The sequence below is a fragment of the Puccinia triticina genome, chromosome 18A (assembly GCF_026914185.1).
Source record: "Puccinia triticina chromosome 18A, complete sequence".
NCBI classification, from domain to species: Eukaryota; Fungi; Basidiomycota; class Pucciniomycetes; order Pucciniales; family Pucciniaceae; genus Puccinia; species Puccinia triticina.
This window is the reverse complement of record NC_070575.1, coordinates 4,109,997-4,134,260: the sequence shown is the minus strand read 5'-3', so window position 1 is coordinate 4,134,260 and position 24,264 is coordinate 4,109,997. Positions and strand designations below refer to the sequence as shown.

At 45.4% G+C, this 24,264-nt stretch overlaps 4 protein-coding genes across 4 annotated transcripts; 3 read left to right on the top strand and 1 right to left on the bottom strand.

Moving 5' to 3' along the window:
• Positions 1-15: 15 nt before the first annotated feature.
• PtA15_18A453 (uncharacterized protein) lies at positions 16-1,129 on the top strand (the record flags this gene model as incomplete). Its single annotated transcript, XM_053164992.1, has 6 exons — positions 16-146; positions 238-382; positions 472-563; positions 631-736; positions 847-967; positions 1,047-1,129. 6 exons carry the CDS (start codon positions 16-18, stop codon positions 1,127-1,129), a joined length of 678 nt encoding a protein of 225 aa, XP_053028947.1.
• Positions 1,130-10,328: 9,199 nt separating this feature from the next.
• Positions 10,329-10,996, top strand: PtA15_18A452 (uncharacterized protein; the record flags this gene model as incomplete). The annotated part of the gene is made up of 4 exons (XM_053164991.1): positions 10,329-10,352; positions 10,413-10,610; positions 10,690-10,778; positions 10,849-10,996. 4 exons carry the CDS (start codon positions 10,329-10,331, stop codon positions 10,994-10,996), a joined length of 459 nt encoding a protein of 152 aa, XP_053028946.1.
• A 464-nt stretch (positions 10,997-11,460) lies between these two features.
• Positions 11,461-14,903, top strand: PtA15_18A451 (uncharacterized protein; the record flags this gene model as incomplete). Its single annotated transcript, XM_053164990.1, has 9 exons — positions 11,461-11,602; positions 11,669-12,672; positions 12,897-13,518; positions 13,599-13,831; positions 13,896-13,958; positions 14,043-14,117; positions 14,180-14,378; positions 14,444-14,636; positions 14,795-14,903. 9 exons carry the CDS (start codon positions 11,461-11,463, stop codon positions 14,901-14,903), a joined length of 2,640 nt encoding a protein of 879 aa, XP_053028945.1.
• Positions 14,904-21,368: 6,465 nt separating this feature from the next.
• Positions 21,369-23,329, bottom strand: PtA15_18A450 (uncharacterized protein; the record flags this gene model as incomplete). Its single annotated transcript, XM_053164989.1, has 5 exons — positions 21,369-21,464; positions 21,592-21,698; positions 21,792-22,752; positions 22,838-23,207; positions 23,307-23,329. 5 exons carry the CDS (start codon positions 23,327-23,329, stop codon positions 21,369-21,371), a joined length of 1,557 nt encoding a protein of 518 aa, XP_053028944.1.
• Positions 23,330-24,264: the final 935 nt, after the last annotated feature.

Below are 24,264 nucleotides of genomic sequence, written 5' to 3'. Positions count from 1 at the left end.
CCGCCTCATCGACAAATGTCTTCTTGGGCCTCATGGCTACTCGGCCGCGGAGCCAGCTCGGGCAATCAGCGCGACAAGGCCCGCGAGACGATAGTCGAACTCCGCCAGCATCTGATTATGCTGGAGAAGAAGGAGGACCATCTCAAGTAGGTCCCTATTGATGTTCCTGCCCTCTCAGCCACATCGATATACTCACCTCCCCTTCTTCCCTTTGTTCTTTTATGAAAATTGAAACAGTAAGAAAATTGAAGATGAGCTCCGGAAAGCTAAGGCCAACGCATCTACTAATAAACGCGCAGCCACCGCTGCCCTCCGACAGAAGAAACTGTACGAACAGGAACTTGACCGACTAGCCGGTCGTCGGATGACTTTGGAGACTCAGGTGAGAGACATTAGATATCACCTAATGGACAATTCAACGCATCACTTACCGCCTTTGCTTCTCATCTGGAAACACTCCCTTACCCGCAGGTCAATGCGATAGAATCGGCAAACATGAACCTGGAGACCATGCAAGCCATGCGTCGTGGGGCCGATGTATTGAAGGGCATCCACGGTAACCTGTTCGTATTTCATCTCGACATATACTGATTGAACTTAAACTGATGAACCCGTCTGGGCCATTTTCAGTAATATCGACAAGGTGGATGCGACAATGGACTCGATTCGAGAACAGATGGACTTGACCAATGAGATCTCCGATGCGATTTCAAACCCGGTCGGCATGGGCCAAGAAGTCAGTCTCTACCTCTCACTCACCCAACAATAATCTGGGGGAGCCATACAGATGTGGATAAGTGTTATGATCATTGGCTTATTCGCTCCTTTTGTTACCCATAACCTCAGTTGGATGAGGACGAAATCAAGGCAGAGTTAGAAGAGCTTGAGCAGGACGAGTTGAAGAGCCGACTGGTAGGAGCAGACAGTGTACCATTGCACTCACCCGGCCAGACCGAGCGACCTGTCGGTAAGTGCTCCTTTGTCCTCCCCTGTGTTTCGCTGGCATGAGACGCTAAATTACCTTTTGACTGTCGGTTGCTTGATAGCCGCACGGTCGGTCGCTCAGCGACAGCAAGAAGAAGACGAAGATGCCGAGCTCAAGGAGCTACAAGCTGCCTTGGCCATGTGACCCGATGCTACATCATTCTCTCTTGATCTCATCTCAGGCCGACAATGGTTTGTATGCCAGCCAACCTCCTCTCCCGGTTCATCTCAATTGGAATGATCCGGTTCTTTCTCATCAATAAGGTTTCCCATTTTCTTATTTTCTTTCGCTCATGTATGAATGTTATTATTCTTTTACTTGTTTTTCTTTCTCAATCAAATCTATCATATTCCTTCAATTCTTCCCTTCACTTCAATACATACATATATATCACCCAAGATATCTCCCCTATTTCATCCATCTATCCTGTTGCAATTCTCTTTCCCGGAAAATATAAGAAATCAATGAAAAAAGTCACAGCTCGTATTGCGTGTTCATGTAGTTCTCCTGTTGTACAATTTCCTTTCTTCCCGGTCCTGTTTATGATCTATATAAAACATTGATGATTATCTCTTTTTGTCAATGAGAAGCCCTTACACACCAATATCCTCTTCAGACCTCACAGATGAAGACCGTATCTGCCCCACCAAAAGATGCACAAACAGGCACCTACAAGGGTTGTTTTGGATACTCAATCAAGTGGGTTCTGGCCAATAAACACACAACAAACTGACAGCCCTCTGATATCCCTGGTCTTGTCCATCTGATACGGTTTGAAGAATGCATTGAAAATGGGGCCTCAGATGGGCAAGGGACAAGCAAGGAATACAATGAATCAATCAATCTGGCTCCACTCAAGATCTACATGTATGGTGTTCAAATTGCATATTCCTTTTGCCATAAACTTATACACCAAAAGTTTATGGAAAAAAAAATCTTATGCAATTTTGAACACCATAATAAAAATGTACCATAATAGGTCCTGTTTGCTGCATCACAGACATTGTTTTGTGCATCATGTGAGATCTTTCCCCGCAAAAATCAGGATTTAAGCAAGATAAGTATTGTGCTTTTCATGACAGGTGAATTTTTTGCACCATATCTATCATGTTTGACTATGACACAAAAAAGAGGGCCTAATTATGTATGAATTCATAAATCAAATGATGGAATTTTTGAGCTAGTCACAAGGTGATTTTTGAAAAAGATATGGGGTTTGAGTAATCTGAATTATATAGGGATGAAAAAGAGGTTGGATATTAATGTATGATGTATGTAATTGGGCATAAAAATCTCTTGAAATCATATGGGTGTAATGATAATTGATGTGACTATTATTGATGCCAATATAGCTGAATTCATAATGCAAGAATCCTCTCATCTAGTGACTCTGAAAGCTCTAATTTGTTGGTTGGACTGTTTTTATTCTTTTGTTGGTTTTTTTACATTTCTTCTGAATCTCAGGACTGATTTCTTGGTAAAACAAGAAGTTTGAAAGACTTGGGTCAATCATTGATGTTTCTTGAAGAGAATTTGACATATCTAGTTCTGGCTGTGGGATATCTAGGAGAAGTTGAATCATCTTTGTATATTTGAAATCAGCATCAAAAAGCTCCAGGCCTTCTTTTTTGCTGTTCCAAATTTTCTGGTACCAACATTGGAAAATAGCTCTTGCAGTAAAATAGTAAAGACCAGAACCTCTCTCCCAGCCCCTAGGTATTGCATAATCTGGATTAGTGTAATGCTGCATCCTACTTATGTAATTGATTTTTCCATCTTTGAATGGTTTCATATCCTTCTTATCTTGTTCCCAGATATCTTTCACAAAATTCAAGACCCCCTGCACATCTTCCATGTTGACTAGTTCATCTGTATGCTCCCCAAATAGGTGCATATAAGTGATAATGAGGAATGCAGATATTTTGGTTACATTTGAAACATATTTAAGGATGTAATTGCATTGCCTTTTGAGATTACCTATGCCAATATTTCCATATTTTCTTAAATCCAGCCATGATTGAAGTTGCATCCGGCGTTCAATCATGATGTCATTTTTGTAGATAGAATAATCGTTCAAGTCCAATCTTGGGATTGATAGGATCAAAAGAATTTTTCCTAGTCTTCGCTGTTCATCACGGTTAGGATTGAACAAATCTTGACGGGGACAACGGAAATTGAAATTTTTGTTCACAAAATCATCAAAATGTTTGCTTGAAATCCAGAAAGGTTTATTGGGCTGCCTCTCTGAGTTGGAGTTATGTAACAAATTGTTGAGGGGATCAGTCAAATAATTATCTTCTTGATCAGAATTGTTTTCAGTTGGTTGGCTGGGATAAATTGAATGGTCAAATTCATATAGTCTGGGTGAAATATTGCTGGGTACTTTGTATTTTGTGTGAATAATTTCAGCTGGTAAAAACCCAATTTCTCCATTAATTGTTTCATGTGTGCCTCTTAGTAGATAATCAGTGGGATTTGAGCTACTTTCCAAAATGATGAGAGGTTTATCATTTGTGTGACTTTCCTTGATGCATGATGTTATTTGCTGGTGTGAAAATGTGTCAGGTAAATTTAAGTAATTTTCATGGGGAAATTGGAGCTCATGATGAAGATGTTGTCTAGGAATTCTTTCAGATCCAAGTGCTACCATGGATGTTTGATAGGAGTTTGAATCATTTTCATTATGAATGCGTTGATGGGGGAAAATCCCATATGTTTTCTCTTGATAGATATCTTCAAAGCTGGAAGGTGGTACCAAGACTTCTGGATGTTGATTAAGAGTAATATCACCAGAAAAATCCAAGGGGATGTTCAAATAATCATCCATGTTAAATTCTTTGAACAAGTTGGGTGATTCAGCATAATGTGGGTTTTCTATAAATTGTGCTTGAGTGAGAAGTATCAAGTAAAATGGTGCAATAACAAATGCCTTCATGTTTGCCATCATCAATGAGGAATTTGAAAATTGGGATATATATGTGAGATATGAGAAGAGGTAGGTCTGTAGGATGTTCCCATGTGCATTAGTATAGGAATATAGTGGGCATCATGAAACATCATGAAACATCATGAAACATGTTTGGCAGTCTGGAAATTCTCAAGAGGTTTGATAAATTGTACCTGGCTAATTAGAAGCCTGGAAATTTGTCTGATACTATTGATTGTATCAAAAAGTGATGAAGACATGTAAGAACCCCTGAAAGATGTCCTTTATGTCAGTCCTCCTCAATCTAATTTATGGAACCTGCATCAGCCCCTGGGTGCCCTAAAACTTTGCATCTCTGCATGTAAGCTTAGCAAAAGTCTCTTCCCTTCCGGAGGACATAAAGTCCTCTATGCTAAGTGAACTCCCTCTGTGAGACAGAGACCCTGAAGGGATTCTACTTTGGGATTATCACTTTGAGGCATGTACCATGGTTAATTCCCTTTTTGTAAAAAAACACCACTCCCGGTAATCAAGGGTTGTATCAGGGTTATCTACTACACCTAATATCTTCTCTTTCTCCCAAGTTTTTCCTGGTTTTTTGGGAATTTTTCATGTTCAGCTGAAGGCTCCCCCCACTGCCAGTTCTCTTTTTCTCAAACTTAACCCAAGTCCCTCGCTGCTGGCGTCTGGTCTTGCAAAGCAAGCCTCCGATAGCCCTTGGCAGGAGGGACTTGCGCGCTATTGCCCCTTTTTGGCGTGCCAAGAATCTAAGTTTGGCTGGGTGGAATATTCAAACCTCTATAATTCCTTGCCACAACAAAAATTTTTGGAATGAAATTTCTGAGGTTGAAGGCTGGCATATGCCCATCCAACCTACCTACATAATTTGAGTCATTTCACAAAACTCCTTCCACTCCAGAAAAAAATCTCAATAACACTGCAACATTGGATTTTGCACTGAATGGGTCTGTGCTCACCAACTCAGATTCCATAGGTCTTTCTATACTTACACATGTTGAATATCATTTGAACTGGAAAAAACACTACTATTTTCTCCTGCACCTCCTTCTTCCAACAAGCTGATAATTACACAAAAGTTTACAGGAGATGACCAGTAGAACTGATGTACATAGTGCACCCAAAACCCAATCTTGCTGTGCAAGTTTGGGGAGGTAGGGTCCAAGTCCCTCCTGACAGAGGCTCACTTCGTGAGTTCAGCACCAAAGTCTCAAGGGACTTAGTTAAGTTCGTCTTTTTCTGCATGTGACTGGAAGTGGCGCCATCAACTGAGAAAATGTTCTGGGTATGTTTTGAGGATACCAGAATTATCTTCTCCTTCTCAAGCTCCCCGGGTATGGGTAGGGGGATGGAGGAGATGTAGTCCTCTTCCCTTTCTTTGTATTTGTTGTAATCAAATAGGTAAACCCAGGGTAAGAATGTATAGGATTCCCTCTCCAGGTGCCTTTGCTTTGAAAAGGCTTAAAATGGACCTGAGCAACTGGATGGGCAGGTAGGCCCAAAATTTCATCCTTGTTATGTCACTCCTGCAAAATTGTTAGTTGGGGTTTTGCCAGGATCATTGGTGTAAGCAATGGTTGTTGATGATCAAAACTGCCACATCTTGCTTCCCTGACAGGCCAACACTACCCTAAACCACGCGGGCTGCACCCATCTTACCTGATTCATAAATTGGGATGTGACACAGTTTAGTGGAATGTACGCCTCTGTTGTGCTGCAAAAAAAACTGGAAAGAATTTCCTCCCAGCCATCAACTTTGTGCAAGATTGTGCATCCACAGGAACCTGCATGGACCCAAGGAAGTATAAACTTTGCCATTTTTGGTCAAGATCTACATACCCGGACCCGTGCACAGATACCTGACACAAAGGGATGTCATGTACAACCATTGGCCAAGCTGGTCCACTGGATGATCTCTTCTTAGGAATTAAATATCATCAAGATCCAGCTTACAGCTTAAAACCACTCAATTTCTGACAGAAATCTTGCAGTTGTTTCCTTATAATACTGTCAGCTAACATTAATTGTAAAAAGATTGGCCCTGTAGGAGTGCCAGTTTAAAAATCACATAAAAGCTCACCAGGAAAAAAAAGTAGTCACTTGATGGCAAGTGAAATGACACAGCTTTGTTTTCAGCTCCAACACTGCTCCAATGCTGCTCCTCTCCACCAGCACATCTGGGGCTCACATGATAGGTGTCAGGATCAAAGCACTCAATATGAAAAAATCAGATGATGCTCAGCTTTGGCCCTGGCCCAGCTGATGCTCAACTTTTACCCTGGCTCAGCTGATGCTCAGTTTTTCTCCTGGCCCAGCTGATTCTCAGCTTTGGAACTGGCCACCTGATGATCATCTTTGGCCCTGGCACAGCTGATGCTCAGCCTTGGCTGTGGCTCAGCTGATGCTCATCTTTGGCCCTAGCCTAGCTGATTTTCAGCTCTGATCCTGTCCAAGCTGATTCCCATCTTTTTACCTGGCCTGGATCAGCTGATACTCAGCAAGCTGAGCATCTGCTGGCCAGCTGTCCCAGGACTGGGCCAAAGCTTAGCATCAGCTGGGACAGGAATATCAGAAGGCTGAGCAAGGACTGGTACAAATCTGAGCATCAGCTGCGCCAGGACTAGTACAAAGCTGAGCATCACCTGAGAAAGGACTGGTCAAAAGGCTTTATTCCAATTCTGAGAGTGAGCTGCGTGAAAAAGATGAGTATGAGCTGGGCAGAAAAGCTGAGTATGAGCTGGGTACCAAAGCTGAGTATCAGCTGGACAGAACTGAGGATCAGTTGGGCTCATCAAAAAATGAACAGGACTTCCTTGGTAAATTTTGGAAGTTGAGGAGATGGTTGGGAGATTGGGGTAGATAGTCGATAGATATTGGATAGATGGTGGGTAGCTGGCTGGAGCTGGTGTAATGTCACTTTTCATCAACTGACTATTTTATTTTCCTGGTGGCTGAGATGTACCAGGTAGAATGCAAAAAAACTAGTCTGGAAACACTCAGGATGTCTATGTCTGCATGAGTGGAAGGATATGGCTTAAGAAGAGAGAACAGAAAAGTAATGTTGAAGCTGATTCTCTTTTAATTGCACAATCAAGCAATTGAAAAGCTCTCCAGATAGCTTAAAAAAGCAAGACAAGTTATGTGTGTCTGGTAGTCTGAAATCTATTTAAGTTAACAGGGATCTGGATTGACCTGGATAGTGGTGTCCAATAATTAGTAAAATTCAAGGAGAAAATCCAACCTGGGACAATCTTTGAATCAAAATTTTAATTGGCACTGAAGCTATCCATAATGAATATATTCCTTGATTTTTCAACTTCAGCTAGTGTGTTTGAGATTTCTGATTTTTGGTGATTTCCCCTTGGTTTTTCTTGCTCTCCATGGTTCTTGGGATTATTGGGGTAGCTGGGAGCAGGGAGTTCAGGGAGCGGAGGCTCAATCTCCATGCTTTCTTGTTCAGAACTGGTATCTACTTGAAGCTGGGGACTCTTGCTTCCCCAGGCTTCTTCACTTGTTGGGTTTCCTTGACATCCAGGCTTATAAATGTTGAAGTTTTTGGGGAAAAGGAATTGAGAAAGACTGGGGTCAATCCGTGTTCTTTTTTTTGCAAAACTTGGATCCACTTGAAGGCTGGGATGATTGCGTATAAGCTCAAACATAGCTTGGTATTTGAAACCACTACCCCTGTTACATTTCAGATGGATCATTCCTTTTTGACCCTTACTGTTCTTGATCCAATATCTGACAATAGACCTTGCAGTCAAATACCACAGAGAAGAGCCTTTCTCCAAGCTTCTAGGTATTTCAGCATCTGGGGAAGTTAAATCTTTCATCCTTCTTATGTAAGCATATTTCACTCTGTTAAGTGATTTGCAATTTTTGTTTGATTCCCAAAGATGTTTCAGGAAATTCAAGACCCTATTCACGTCCTCCTTCTTCAATATATCATCAGTACGCTCTCCAAATAAGTATATATAGTTGATAAGGAGAAATGAGGATATTCTGGTTACATTTGCAACATATGTGAGGATTTGATTACATCTATCTATAAGTTTAGCTGGATCCAAATCACTGTAGTCTTTGATTTTTGTTTCTGAGAACATCCATGATTGAAGTTGATTTCTGAATTTAATCATGATGTTGTTTCTGTAGATAGGATAGTCATTCAAATCCAGTTTCTGTATTGATAATTTCAACAGGAGTTTCCCAAGTGCTCGCCTTTCTGCTTGCGGAATCCGATCTCCAGTAAAATGGCCAACCCAATCAGCTTTGATCAGGAATTCCTTTGCCTCTTTTATTGATATCCAGAAAAGTTTCTTGGGCTGAAATTGGGATCCATCGACTGAATTAGAATTAATGTAGTTGGTAAAATAATCTGCAGCTGATTTCTCTTTGTAGTTTTCTGCTTGTAATCCTCTGGGATCATTCAAGTGTGTCAAGCCAAATAATCTGGAGTTCAATAGATTTCTGAGCTCTTCTTCTGTGTTGTGTGAAATTTCATCTGGGCCTAAGTTAATTGTTTGACCATCATGATTTGTTTGATACACCTGATCATTGTGCCTAGCTGAGCTAGTTTCTCCTGTGATCTCAGATCTATCCTCCTTGTCATCTTTCTTGGGCACCCAATCCATTTTCTGTGGTGAGAATAGGATCTCTTTCTGTGCTGAAGTCAGATCATTCACTTTGTAAGTTGATGGCTGAGTAAATTGATGATCATTAGGGATTTGGAGTTCATTGGAATTATGTTGGTTAGGAAGCAGCTGGCTGTGTTCCTGATCAAGATACAGGGTGGGAAATTCATGTGTGCTGGAAGTATATCCGCTGGGCAAGATCTGATGGGGAGGAATCCCATGTGTTTCTTCTTGATGGATATCTCCAAAGCTGAAATTTGGTAAAGATGATTGGGGAAGTTGATTGAGAGATTGGTCAGGCGTGTTGGAATCCAAGAGCCTGTTTAAATTTAAACTGTCTAAATCTAGAGGTTGACTTAAGTAGTAATCTAAATCCAAGGGGTTGTTCACATGATCATCAAAATTAAAGGGGTTGTTCAAATGACCATCTGTGCTCCAATCTGTGTTCAATCTGGGTGATTCAGCTGAATGAAATCTTTCTATCATCTGTGCTTGGTTGGGAATCATCAAATAATATGGTGTAAAGATTAAAGCTTTGAATTTTCCCATGATCATGAATTGTGAATTGACCAAGTGAAAACAAAGAAGTGGTAGGATTACTGATATCTCCAATTTGGAATCCACACTGATCTCTTAGTTAAAAAACTATGCTTTGGCAAGTCTACATTTACTTGAAAATCTGTATGATACTTGGATGTATCAACAAGTCCATCTGTGCAAGCCAAGCTGAAAAATACCCATTCTGAAGATATGTCATGTACTGCTGATGGATCCAGAACAAGCAGAAATACAAAGCCAATGTGTTTTGTCAAGGCACCTTACCTATACTGGTAGTGACAAAAGGTGTTTGATCAAAGTATACATGCTTACATACATACCTGGGGCTTTACTGTTTGGGAGACAAAGTTGTATGTACATCAGTTTGATCCATGTTCTGTGTGGAGCATGAAATTTTTGTGATAAACTGTGTATGTATGAGGTTTGAGCAAAGGGGGTACAAGCATGTACATATGTATTCCACAGAGTTGATTAATTGTAAGACTATATTGTCCAGAAGTTGAGTATTGGTCTTCACAAATTGAAAGAATGTTTATATCCGGAGATCAGATCAAAGTTCTGACTTGCCTATGCCCTTCCCAAGGGAGACCAAAGGCTTCCCATGATCTTGGTGCCAGAGTTTGGTTGATTTTCACGGTGCTTGTGCTGTAATCATCCTCTACATTCAGAGTTAAGAATCAATGCAGGATCTTGGCTATCTTCTACTGGTTTCTCTCTTGTGATGGATGTGATATTGAAAACAAATCATGAGTTGATTGTTTTGAAATCTATTATGAAGTGAGGGCAGGCAGACACCTTTTTTATGATACAAACTGTGCATTAAAAAATAGTCAAGATGCAGGCCGTTAATTGGAATCTTTAATGGCAGTTACAGCGCTCCAGCCACATACAATGTGGGAAATTATGTTTTTGGGCATTGCTCTTGGTCCAACATCAGGCATACCAGGTAAGTGCCTCTGGCCCCCACCTGTGGGATTCTGTTGTAAACTATGGTAGTGCTTGTGCTGTTGTATCTGTGGTTCTCTGCAAACATCAAAACTGATGATGATATGTACATAGTGCAGATATTTGCATGATATACGGGGGGTGTAGTGAGTGCCGGGGATGCTGAGTCCCCCGGTTGGTGTCCCCGACGACACTCGAAGCGATGGGTTCGCAGTACATCGTGTGACTCTGCAGCCAGTTCTGGACGCTACGAATAACACACAGGATGGGAGTCAAGCAAGAAGTGGATGTACGTAATTTACCTAGTTTACTATGATGATATGATGACTGACGTCGTGTTTTAATGCAGCAAGCGATCGCCGCTCATGCGATCCTGGTGTATTCGAAGAGCTACTGTCCGCACAGCCGGCGTGCGAAGCGGCTGCTGGCCGGGCTCCCGGGCAAGGCCAGCTCGCCGGTGGTGTATGAGCTGGACGAGATGGGTGAGGCGGGGGTTGCGACGCAGGCGTACCTGGGCGAGCTGACGGGGCAACGGACGGTGCCGAACGTGTGTTCTTGACACACTATATTCGGCTGGGGCCCGCTCTCTTGCTGATCTATTTATGTTTTTCTGGGGTGGTGCACAGATCTTTATCCACCAGAAACACATCGGGGGTGCGGATGACCTGGCCCATCTGGACGAGGCGGGGGTGCTGCGATCGCTGGTGGCCGAGCAGTGAGTCTGGCAGCTTGTATATGTAGTTGTACTGCTGCAGATGCTGAGGACTGATGCCTTAATCCGCCAGACCCCCCTCGCGACTGTTCAGGGGCATGGGCCAGGAGGGGGGCAGCCCGCTGGTGCTCCTCGGGGCTGTGCTCATCCTGGGCGGGCTGGGCAGCTACTACTACCGGCGGGTGAGGTCGGGCGGACAGGCGCCGAAGCAGAAAGCGTGATGATGATCTCTATTGCAGCAAGCTATTATCTTATTGTGACTCCTGGGTTTGGGGGATGACGGCGAGGACGATGGCTGCGGCCTGGCGCTGGTTCTGGCGCTGGTGGTAGAGTGCCTGGAAGTCCTGCTGGAGCTGGTGATCAGTGGATGTTGGTGTTGGTGGGGTGCGGGGGAGTGCGCCGAGGCCGCTGGTTCTGAGCTGGGCGTGGAATGCTCGGAGCTGTTCGCGCAGGCGGAGGAGGGTGTGGAGCGGGGGGTGTTGTGAGGTGTAGCTGTGCTGGCTGTGTGCAGGGTGTTGTCAGTGTGAGGTTGTGTCGAAGTGGGGTGGTTGGCTTACATCTGCTCGAAGGCGGTGGCTGCGAGCTGGCTGAGCTGGTCGAGCTGGCTGGCGAGCTCGCTGCTGGGCGGGGTGGGCTCCATCTTCTTCTTCTTCTTCCTGAAGAGTACTGCCCACTTTTGCTCATCATGGCCACCCCCAAGGCACTCCTCGAGCTCATCCGGCGCACCGCCCCCGGCCAGACCGCCCAGGCCGAGCACCACCAGCGCACACTCGCCGAACCAGCACAGCCAGCCCCAGCAGACATCATCCAGCAGATCACAAAACAGCGTAAGCACAAAAAAAAACCAAAAAAAGACTAAACCCAGAACCATACTCACACAAGAAACACTCCAGTCCCTCCCAGCAGCCACCAGCACTTCACCTCCCTCCTCACCCGACTCAGCCCCCTCCCCCTCCCACGCGAAAAACCAGCCATCCTCACATTCCTACTCGCACTCACGAACCACCAACAACCACCACCACCACCACCACCACCACCACCCACCCTCGACGCCCTGCCCCAGCCAGACCCCGCCCGCCCATCCGCCGCCCACAAGCTCAGGCTGTACCGCGCCCAGCATGGCTTCCCCGCCCATCTGCCCGAACACCTCCTGCTCAGGGACATGGTCTACCTGCTCCAGGGCATCGACGGCCGGCACATCCACTTCAAGGCCTCCAACCCCCACGACGAGAGCTGGGAGGAGGGCGGGATCGGCTTCCTCGAGCCCGCCGACCGCCAGCTCATCATCCCCCTCCCCCAGCGGGACCTCCTCCTCAAGCTCTCCGAGCTCGGCTGGCTCTACACCAAGATCCGCGCCGCCACCGACCACCCGCCCCCGCCGGAGAGCACCAGCACCCCGGGCACCGTCCAGCAGGCCTTCGCCTTCGCACTCACCGAGGAACTCGCCCTCTACTACCGCGCCATCGCCATCATCCAGTCCCACCTAACCGCCCAGCCGACCACCACCACCCTCTCCGCCAAGGCACTCCTCCTCCACCTCGCCCCCACCGTCCTCAGGCTCAGGATGGCCGCCGCACTCATCTCCGCCACCAAGCACACCCGTGGGGGGCAGATGATCTCCGTGCTCCACTCCTACACCCACCACGGCGACCCCCTCGTCCACCTCTTCACCTCCAACCTGCTCGACAAGGTCTCCGTCCCCTGGTTCAACACCCTCGTCAGCTGGATCTGCCACGGCGAACTGCTCGACCCCGCTCAGGAGTTCTTCATCGCCAGGAACACCGCCTACGCCCCCGATCACCACTGCCCGGCCGACGGCTGGAACGTCTGGCAGAACAAATTCAGCTTCCGCAAGGAGATGGTCCCGAGCTTCATCAGCGAAGGCTTTGCACGCAAGGTACCACTTCACTGACTTAAATAACCAACTTGAATCAATAAATAAATAAATAATCAACTTAAATAAACAAATAAATAACTAACGAAATAAATAACTAACCAACTTAAATAAATAACTAACCAACTTAAATAAATAACTAACCAACTTAAATAAATAACTAACCAAATAAATAACTAACCAACTTAAATAAAAAAACTAACTAATCTTAACTAACTCCACTCTAGATATTCTCGACGGGCAAATCCTTGAACTTCATCAGACACTCCTGCGGGGACTACGAGTGGCACCAGACCCGTCTGAACATCTCCCAAGCCTCTTCCAAGGCCTCGCTGCACTACAAGGACATCGCCGGGCTACAGCAGACGATCGAATCCACCTACGCCATCGCCACCCGGCGTCTCTTCAACATCTTCTTCATCAAGCTCAAGCTGCTCGACCACTTCAAGGCCGTCAAGGACTATCTGCTGCTCGGCCGGGGGGACTTCATCAGTCTGCTCATCGACTCCCTCGGCCCCAGCCTCAACAGGCCCGCCAACACCCTCTACCGCCACAACCTCACCGCCACCCTCGAGTCCGCCATCAGAGCTACCAGCGACGAGCGCCTCCTGCTCAACAGACTCGACGTCCGCATGCTCGAACTCAGCCCCCTCGAGTCCGGCTGGGAGGTCTTCATGCTCGAGTACAAGACCGAGCGCCCCCTCGACGTCGTCCTCTCCGCCGCCGCCATGGAGAAGTACATGCGCATGTTCAGGGTGCTCTGGAAGATGAAGCGGCTCGAATACTCGCTCGACCGCGCCTGGAAGCTCGTCATCCTCGGCGTCAATCGCGCCCTCAAACATCTGCACTGTCAGCCACACACACACACACACACACACACACACTCTACTCTTCACACACAAAGCACTGACACACAATCCTCATCACAGTTCTCAGGGACGACTTCCACCGCGCCAGACTGGTGATCTCCGAGATGATCCACTTCATCCGCCAGCTCCAGTCCTACTGCCACCTCGAAGTCATCGACTGCGGCTGGCAGGAGTTCGAGAAGAAGCTGATGAGCGAGGGCGGCGACCTGGACTCGCTCATCGAGGGCCACTCGGCCTACTTGGACCGGCTGGTCTCCAAGGGCCTGTTGCTCAGCACCCGCGCCGGCAAAGAGGTGCGCCTCTCTGTCCTCTCCCAGTTTCGTCCCGGCTGATTTTTGTTTTTTGTTGGGACGAAAGAACACGTGCCTCTTGTTGGCTGAGGAATGCTTCAAAGTGATCCTCGAGTACAAAGACTCCATCGTCCGTCCCCCCCCCCCCCCCCCCCCCCTCTCCTTGTGCGCCTCTGCCGTCCCTAACCCCCTCCCTTCTCCGCCAAACCGACAGGACAACCTGTATGCGTACGGGCTCGCGAGATCCGCGCGTCTAGAAACGAGCCAGCCGCGAGCGGCCCGGTCCAAGGTGAGTCCGGGGCTCCCCGCCGCGCGCGCCAGCCCGGGCCGAGCTGACGCCGGCTTCTGTAGTACGCGAGCAGGGAGGACTCGGACGACGACGCGGGCGCCGCCGGCGACGGCTCGCTCGATGGGCACGAGGACGCGTCCGCGGGAGACGCGAGCTCCGCTATCCAGCTCGAGTCTATCCGGATCACCCTCGCCAACCATTCGCGCAGGTTCACCGAGCTCGTCCTCGACCTCATCTCCGCGCTCTCGACCCAACAAGACTGTAAAGCCCTGTCTCTCTCTCTACACGCCCCCACTCCATCACTCATCTGTTTTGGGATCCGACAGCCGACATGAAGTTCCTGGCCGTCAGACTCAACTTCTCGCTCTTCTACATGCGCACCACCAAGGCCTCTTCCAATCCTGCGACTGCTGCCGGGGGCCCGCCCCCGCCCGCCCAGCCGCCCCCGTCGAGATCGACGGCCTCCACGAACGCCCATCTGCGCTCCTCGTCGCATCTCCATCGCCCGCTCTCCTCCCAGTCCAGGAGATCCGCACACTGACCCCTCGCCGCTCTTCCTTCCTTATATCCCTCTCTGTGTTGTATTCCCCCCCACTTTTTTTATGCGCGTGAGTTGGTGGCGAGCGCCCGGCCCTCTCGCGCAACGAAGGGACGCCGGTCCCCGTAAAAGCTTACAGATACCTCTCGTGTGCGACGTTCTGCGCGTCCACTTTGGCCATCTCCGCCCTCCTCCCTGCCGGCGGCGCCAACACCGCAAATGCACACATCCTGCCACTCTGGCTCTAGCCGAACTTACCCCAAGTCCCTCGCTGGTGCGGGCGTCTGGTCTTGCGAAGCAAGCCGCCGATAGCCCTTGGCAGGAGGCACTCGCGCGCTATATTTGCCCCTTTTTGGCGTGCCAAGATTCCGAGTCTGGCTCGGTGGTTGCTTCAAACAATCACAGTTCCTTGAAAGGCCTAGAAATTTGCTAGACACAAAGGCGCGCTTCTTGCCTATCATCCAATACAATCTGCGTTCTGTTGCACCACTTCTTCACGTACAAATAAAACATCCAAGTAACTCAAACCTTGGAGTTTACTGAAGTTAAGTAACAGAGAAGATCTGTGCTCAACAAATTCATACATGTGTTTTTTTTTTTGACTTACAGGCAGCCCTCTGAGCCCTTGATTGCTGGCAAAGACCAGCCATTGAGACCATACAACCCTCTGGATAACCGGTACAGACCGGTCATCAAGGGGATATGTACAACACCCTGACCAGTACAGACCAGTCATTGAAGGGATATGTACACCCTCTCAATGACCGGTCTGTGTGGCTGGCGGGTGCTCTGTGGAGACATCTGAGGTGAATTTGTTGTTGGGCATGTTGGGACAGTTGTTCCTAATGCTTGTTTGGGTGTTGCCTTGGTTTCATCCATCTCTTCTCTACTCACCGGCACAGTGGTGAGCACGGTCCTCAAACTAGCTACACCTTGAATAAGGCAGGGTAATTCAATGAGGGCCTGTGCTCTTGCAACATGAAAAATCTCCCAATCTCCCTCACCAAGTCGGTTGTTTCTGTGCAAGTATCCAGTATTTTTGCTTGGGTAATTTCTCAGAGGATATGTGTTGCAGTACATACAGATGTAAAAATACAAGGCTCTTGAATAGTATCTCGCACTGACAAGCAGCCAAAAAAAATCAGGAATTTTGGTCTGTGAAAAGTGAAAAGAGGCATCAAAAATCCATTCTCGGTGCACCAGAATGGGGAGGTACGGTCTAAGTCCCTCCTGACAGAGGCTTGCTTTGCAAGTTCAGCCTACCCCCGGGGGCCCAAAGTCTTGAGGGACTTTGTAAGTTTGGACTCTAGGGTGGCTGAGGGCAGATAGATCTGCAGATGCAATCAAGAACAACACTCTCAGTACCCGGTGCGCTAGAGAGTGCTAGAATGTTGGTGATGGCTTTATGGTCAGATAAGGGCCAGCCTTGATGCACTCCAGACTTTGACAAAGGCCGTGTTTGGCAGTGTCATATTATGCAGTGTGATGTTCAAAAGACACTACCCTTACACACTGTGAGATATCCACTCCACTCCATCCCCAGCCACCAAGGGGAGTGTCTCCTCTGCCCAATGGCCAGTCATGAAGAGGAGCGCATTGCGTGGGGTGGGTAGGTGGCTTGAGGGGCTGGTCAGTGGGTGGGGTGTTGCCATTCAGCCTCCACATACTTTCACAGTTCCCAGTCCAACCCTGCTATCTTAGACACACACAACAGCAGAAAGGGAGGGCTGGGTCCGTGCACTCCCATCTGTGTGGGGTGAGGCTTCCGTGCACTCATGGTGTACCGGGGGCAAAGTCAACCCTTTCTTCCTTCCCGCTGGCTTCCTGTGGCTGGCACTCTCCCCCAGAGCAGACAAGTGCCCCTCCACATTCTTTTTGGTGTGCACACTCCATCAGCGCACTTCTTGTGTGCATTTTGTGGACTTTGGAGTCTGTTTAGGGCCTCAGCAACTGTGCGCATCTGAACGACTTTTGCAGAGCTACACTACCAATGAAGGGGTTCTCCATCAGTGGTCAATGATTGCTTGCTGGGGCTATTCAGCTTTGGGAAAAAAGGAAACAACTCTATTGGTGCTATCAGTGCTGTCAATTTTATTTAACCGCTAAAATAGCTGATAGAGCTGTTAATGTTTGTTATTGTAGCATAGCAAGCAGTAGCAGTTTCTACCCTTACAGAATTGTGCCAGGAAATATGTAAAAATAAACTAGCAAATAGTTCATGCTACCATTAGTTTAACATGGCAGCCCAATATTGTTCAAAGCTCTGTAGTTTCCAAATTTCCTTCTCCATCAATGCTGCAAAATTCTGCCTCTGAGCAATAGACTTGGCTTGAATGCTTTTCCAAGAAACCAACAAAATGGAGCAAATATCAATGATTGCTTGTGCTTGTTCCCTTTCTCACACTACTACTACCAGCTAATCAGACTCAGAAAAACATTTTCTTTGGTTTATAACTGTGATATACATACTAGCTAAACTGCTATCACATTCATGGGAGCTGAGCTGTGGGACATAATTATAGTATTCATCTGCAGAGAGAGGGAGAAACAACCCACAGCTAAAAAGGAGAAGAGTAGAGTGGCCAGCAAAATTAAAATTGTAAATGTGTAAACAAGCTTCAATACATAGTTGCTGTGTACATTGCACAGTCACTGTGCATTAAAGGGTATGATGTAATCATGCGGGGTTACAATGCAAGTCACACTGGATTCTGCCACATGTCAACTGCTGGCAGCTTCTAGAGATCAACTGAGTAGGTTGTTTTTGATTTTTTGGGCGACTTGATTTTTGGCTTGCTTCAGCACATCTTCATATTCAGCTGTGGATTCACTGATTATCCCATGCAGGAAGAAACCTTCCATGGAATTGCTTTGAGAGATACTATCTTTATAATTTCCATGTAGGATCTTAACATATTCTTCAATAGACACAAGGATTCTTCCTGAGTGGATGCTGGATCTTTCTGTGTTGGTTCCAGATTTCAGACTTGGATGATCCTCATAAAGCTCATGTAAGAAATAAGATTTGATATAATTTGTAACATTGTTTTTTTCTGCCAAGAGCTCCAGAGTTGAATCTGTCAACTCCATCTTCTTCTTCAAGTCTCTTTTGACTTCATCATTCTCAATTTCAAATTTTTCTTGCCCAAGGTGATCATGTAGAAACTGCAATAAAAAGAATGCTACAACTCTTCCCCCCATGCCATGGGCTCCATAGAATGTCTCATTGCCATACAGAAAGAGAACAATCAATTTTTGATAAACTTGGTCCAGGCTTTGGATATACAAGTCTTGATCATGTGGTCTCTTGGCTTTGATCTTGAGCTCTTGTAATTCTTTAATTTTCTCCCAAAATTGAGTGAATCTTATCAAATCTTGACCCATAGCATCATAGGTTTGCAAACCGTATATGTAAGAGATTGCTCTTTTAAGAGAAAGCCTTGAGAATGTTTTCTGGCCCCTGTTGCTAATTACTTTATATTTGTTTTCCATCCCAAAAGAAGAAAGAGAAAAAATCAACTTGAAATCAGGAAGAAAAAAAATCAAAATATGTTCATGATAACTTTAGGCTGACTTACCCTCTGTGAATATTCTAAAACTTTTGAATTACCAGCTTCCAGGCATCAGTTTTCTGCTAGGATATTTATGCAATTTGCTTGAGCCTTTAGTAAGATAATGAGTCCCATTTTTGATTATGTAGTTTATTACCATAGTTATTGCATATATATCTAGTGTTTCTTCATCATCAAAGTGATTATTGAAATCCTGGTCTTTGATCAGTTTGTACTTGAGCATGTAGTCAATTACTTGAACTATAATCTTACTCAGTGTAAAGTCTCTCATGTTTTCCTCATGTGTGAAATCAATATTTGTTACCATAGGAAGATAAACTGTTTCCAATTTCAATAAGAATTTCAGATAACTAGCCAAGAAATCCTGAATTCCACTTTCAGTAATCTTCAATTGACAATGTGATTTTTTTGGTTTTACCATGGATTTGTAAGTTTTAGTTTTGAGGAGGGTTTTGTAAACACCATTCCTGCTGGCCATCAAATTTTCCTTGACAGAATTTTGGTAATTGCTTTCACCTAAGTAACTGGTTTGTGAGGCCAGCTTCTGTGGTGAAATCAAATCAAGGAATTTCACCAAAGCCTTGTAATTCTCTAGTATTTCTTTTCCATGTATCCAGTTAACTGATTTGTCCCCAGAATATCCAGTCTTTTTTGAATTGAAATCAAGTTTCCATATCTTTAGGCTTCTGTAGATTTCATTATAGTCATCTACCATTGAGCTCACTTCATCTTCAAAATAGACATTTTTCAGTTTGGAGTTGATGTATTATTCAAAATGTGGTTTTTTTGGGGGAAAAAAAAACAATCATTTCAAATTTTGTTCAGGAGTTTCCCTCCGTGCGCGCAGTAAACCCGTTTAAATATTCCCGTAATTGAAACATTTAGCTTACCAATTTTAATTACACTGGATTGTTTGGAAAACTTAATTATAGGTCCCAAGAATTCTGCACTTCTCTGCTCTTGTTCAGAGGTATGTAAGACGGTAGCTGTAGCTTTACTACTTAAATTTGTTAAAAAACTGTTACTTATTCCCCCAGAATCCATGTTTTCTTCCTTGTAATACTTTTTGATTGGATCAAGATCACTAGAATCATGTTCAAAATGTTTTCCTTCTTCCAAGATTTCAGGTGGCGTATTCCCACCATTTAATCAACTCATATTCTTGATGCTGTCATAAAATGTTGTAAGTACCTTAGGAGCATCAATAGAGCTGTGAAATTCTGAAAAATGAAATGGTTGTATAAAACAACATCAGTGTAAAGAGGAATATTGGCTTAGAGATCACACTTTTACACCTGCTGTCTGGTACCCACCGCCTTTCAGAAGCTATCTGTGTGCCCTTGCAGGTCCTCATAGCTTGTGTGGAGCTAATTCTTTGAATTTTTAGTAAAATGGAACACCCCTTACCCGTGGAAGTTGGTGGGTACCCACCAGCGGGTGCAAAAATGCCATCTCTATAGAGGTTAATCAAATTTATTCACCTGCTGATTCCATGCATTGAATTGTTTGCCCAAGAAGCCACATCAAAAATCCTGTGTTTTGAAAAACTGATATGATCTTCATGGTGAGGTCTAATTGGGTGATGAAGTAGGATCTGATTCAGTACAGAAAGATCAAAATTATGTTTGAATATATGGTGGTTTTTTTTTCAAATCAGTATGAAACAGGAGATTCTGCTATCTAAGAATTCAAGATGCTAGGCAAAATCAAAGATTCACTGAAACTATGGAAATATGATGTAAATTGAAAATGGGGCTTGTGGCCAGGCAAAAAAAAGGATAAGCAATATATTACTGTACCAATCTGCAACCAAAGATTACCCAACTTTGAGAAGGTACTGCACATGTAACATTCCCACTGGTAGTAGAGCTATATGGCACACAATTTTGAAAATAATAATAGCAAGAAGGAGACCTGTAGTAGAACCAATCCCCACTTTCATATTTTGACAGCAAGATGAAACCTGTGGAGAGATAAATACATGATAATTTGTCTTACATGAGGCTCATGGCCAGGCACAACCAAAGTTTGGTTGGATTATAATGTTGTGTGCAACACATTAGGGAGTTTCAAATTTGGCCAGGCATGACTTGCATGCACTTTTGCAAGTTGTTGTTGAAGTTCATTCTTGGACACTGAGTTGCAAAATTTCATACAAGTCACATTTTACTACACCCCTCAAACCTGCTTGAATGTTTTTTTGAATGTTGGTGTTCAAGAAAATCCTTGAACAACAACTTGAAAAAGTACATGCAAGTAATGCATGCCACATGGCCAACTTTGAATCCCCCTATTATTGTACAAATATGTCACAAAAAAAGCTTTGAGTAGGTACTTGTAGCACTCAGTAAAGTTACATGACACAGTTTTGAAAACTAAGTATGAAGGAGAGCATCAAAATATGTAAGCAAGTGCCTTTAGCATGAGCAACCCCCACATCCACAGCTGACCAGTGCCACCCAAACAATCCACCTAGACAGTCTAAAACACATGCTGAATCCAGTAGCCCTGTTCAGTTAAGGCATTTTCAACCTCTCACTGAGTCACAACAGCTTTCCACACCAATGGGCACCCGGTCCGCCTTTCTTGGCGGCTGCACTTCAGGAAAGTTATCTCCTTTAAGGGTTATGAGAAGGATTGAACAGGTGAACACATACAAAGTGAGGTGTTGAGATAAAATAACCACTGGGGACATACATCAACATGTAGGTTGTAAACCACATAGTTCAAAGAATTAGAAGGTTGCAGGAATAGCAAAGCAAAACCAGCAATTAAGAAACTAGTTTAGAACAAAATTAGGTATACACGGGATGACCTCCATTGAGTTTGGGAGCCTCCCAGATCTCAATTTACACACCCTAACTCTTAATTTGCATTATAAAGCAAAATGTTATGCTAAGCCTGAAGTTAATTGCTTCCATGTGCAGTGGTTGCTGTTTTGGCAGGTATCTCAATTTAGGATTTAGAGGATCTAGAGATGTCTAAATGTTAACAGGAAGTCATCCACTACAAATATTTTGTTGGGTATCATGGATATTCAGTAAAAAAAAAAAAAAAACTGGAACTGATGGTACATAAATGTTCCTAGCTTGATGAATGCTCTTTTCTAGTACATAGATATAAGCAATCAATGATACAAGATTACAGAATAAATACAATTGCCTTGACGCCAAAACTGATCAAGCTACCAGCTGCCAGCCCTGAGGTGAGATAAAATGATAAACATGTTGCGGCCACCTAAATGAACATCAGAATGCAGAAGTGTTGAATTGGGACATCAGCTTAAGCTATCGCGCCACCATCTCCTCCCATCTTCCCAGGAGAGGTTGGTTAAGGCACATAGGGGCACATAGTGAAAACTTACGTCAACTTCGTTGGGTTTTAAGGTAGGTTCGAGAACCCCAGCAGTCATGATGAGTGCGGATAGGTATCCGTTGGAGATTGAGAAGCAAGTCAATATGAGCAAGTAAACTATATAAGAGAACAGTCAGGAATTAGTGTTGCTCGTAGGGTCAGGATGACCTGGATATGTTTGGCATTATCAACTTGGGAAATTAAACCAACTTAGATCACTCCTCAAGAGTATAATCGAGCTATAATCGACATTACAGACCAAGAACAGAGGAATAAACACCGTCCGCATCGCGCTCAACGTATACAAGGCAGTTTTCTTCTTGACCAATCGCTGCGAGAATCCGGCAAAGAGTTGAGGCAGCACTCTACCAGTCCAATCTCCCAGATTGAAGATCACAAAATGGAGAGGAATGAAGATCGTCGGCTTGTACCAGTTGTTCAAGAATCGAGAGCTGTTCGATGTGATTGCTAAAGCGCCGATATGCGCGCGGTCCGGGTCATTAGATGAGAGGATGAACCCCGTAATGGAGGGAAAAACGGCCAGGGTGATGAAAAAGTTATAAAAGATACTGAAGCCGAGCAGCCTGATCTTTCGTTCGACCACTAAGAGGTCGGGACCTGTTGGAAGTGGAGTGAAACTTTCGGATAGTAGATCGACTGATGGGGATAGTAAGGGTTGTTCAACTGAATCTTCACGTCTTGAGTCTTGGTGTGAATTTCTTGCTGAATGTTTTCGTTCGATGGCCAGTTTGTAAATCGGTAGTTTGAGCAATACCAGAAAACAGAGCAACGCAAGGATAGAGAATCCGGTACATAGCCCATAAAACGTATACGAGCTCTGTCGGATATGTCCTGCCGTGTCGCCAGGGTTTGATGGACCGGAATCGAGTTCCTTGATATTCACCAATAATTGGACCATGCTGACTAGCACTCCAATTGCACCTTGTCCGGATAGGATGGCCTGCAGATAAGTTGATCCAAACCATGCCGAGAGTCCGATGACGCTTGTTTGTAGATACGAGGACCCTAACGCTTCAGCAAGCGTCACAGCTATTAAAAATCCGAAAAACCAACTCGGATCGAATACTATGTATCGGGTCGAAATCAAGAGGATGATGGAGAGAGAGGTGATGAGCAACAGAGACATGGTTATACGAATCGTGGGGTTTTTCTAAAATCGGTTGGCCCGTTACAAATTTAGCAGACTAGAAAATGAAGCGGTTGACTGGAGATCACACTGGACTGGACAGACATACGTTATTTTGCTGTGTAGAGGTGGCACGAGAGATGAAGACGACGTTGGCGATAGTGAAGACGACGGTAATCCAATTCATGTAGTTGAACTGGAACCGATGACCGGCCAGACGGGAACCAAAGTAGGTGGTCGAAACGAGCATCGAGTTCCATGGGAGGAGGAAAGAGGAGCCAAGGATGAAGAAGACGAGGTAGGCCAGCAGTTCCTGAGATTTGTCGGGCGCCTTCAGACGAGCCGCGTAGCTCTCGTGCTCCGTATCTGGCTGCTGCTGGTGCACGCGTCGGTCCGCCTCGGGCTCGTACAAAGTGGTGGATTCATGGGTGAAGTCTATCGAGGGCGAGCCATGGATCCCATCTGTGGTGCCGGCTGAACTGGATGATGAATCCAACGACCAGCAAGCGGTTTAAGTCTAGAGCATCAAGATTTGGGTCGTTATATTGCTGGAGCATACATGTTTCCATCCGACTCACGTCTGTGTTGATCTCGCTGACATCTTCACTCTAAGGCCGTACGAATGTTTATACTCCTGGGCCTGTTTCGATTGATCCAAACAAGCATCCTCAGCTAATGATATGTTGCACAGCACATATGTGGATGCTGTGGAGTCGTGGACAGAAGACGTACATACCTCAAGATCAAACGAACGTGGTTGTTCCACGTCCTAACTTAATCTACTCGGCCGAAAGGTCACCGTCGCCGTGGAGAGTTCGAAATGTGGCGGGGCCGAGGACAGAGCGACAACCAATGAAACCTACAAAGTTTGTCCCAAACCGGTTGTTTATGATCTTTGACGTAGGAAATATGGAACTTGGTAGTCTTTGAGGGTGCTTTCCTGGGCTGTGCTGTGCAACCGAGTCGTCGACATCACCTCCCAGATCTAAAAGTGTACATAGAGGCAGACCCAAAAGCTAGATTTCCCTGCGCTTTTCGGGTCTAAACCAACATCTGCGGGGGTCCCCGGCGCCGCGACCCCGAAGCGCGACCAGACTCGAGAGTCGAGACCCGGCCCTCCCTGGAGGCTGGCCCTCCTCCAGAGTGGCTTTAAGTTTTAAGCAGCTTCTCGCCCTATTCCTATTTTACAGAGTATGATAAATATGGCCAGACTTGTACCTGAAAGGATCTGAAGGCGGGCTACAATGCTTTTATATACCTTTTGTTTTTTTATTGTTTGGTGTTTTTCAAGCCAGAGGGAAAAGCTTGTGTACCTAGCCAACCCAATGTTTTGCAAAGCAGGTGTAGGTGAATGGTGAGCTGAGGCAAGGAAAATGAAAATTATGTTGGAGGGAACATACGAAAATAAGCGGTGGTGGTGATGGGCATCGGATACAATTTTGGCCGTACTTAAATATACAAAGCATACTGCACAGTGTAGGGTTAGTTCCCCGATTATCACTCGCGTGAAGTACAACCAGTGCTCATCGAATTATT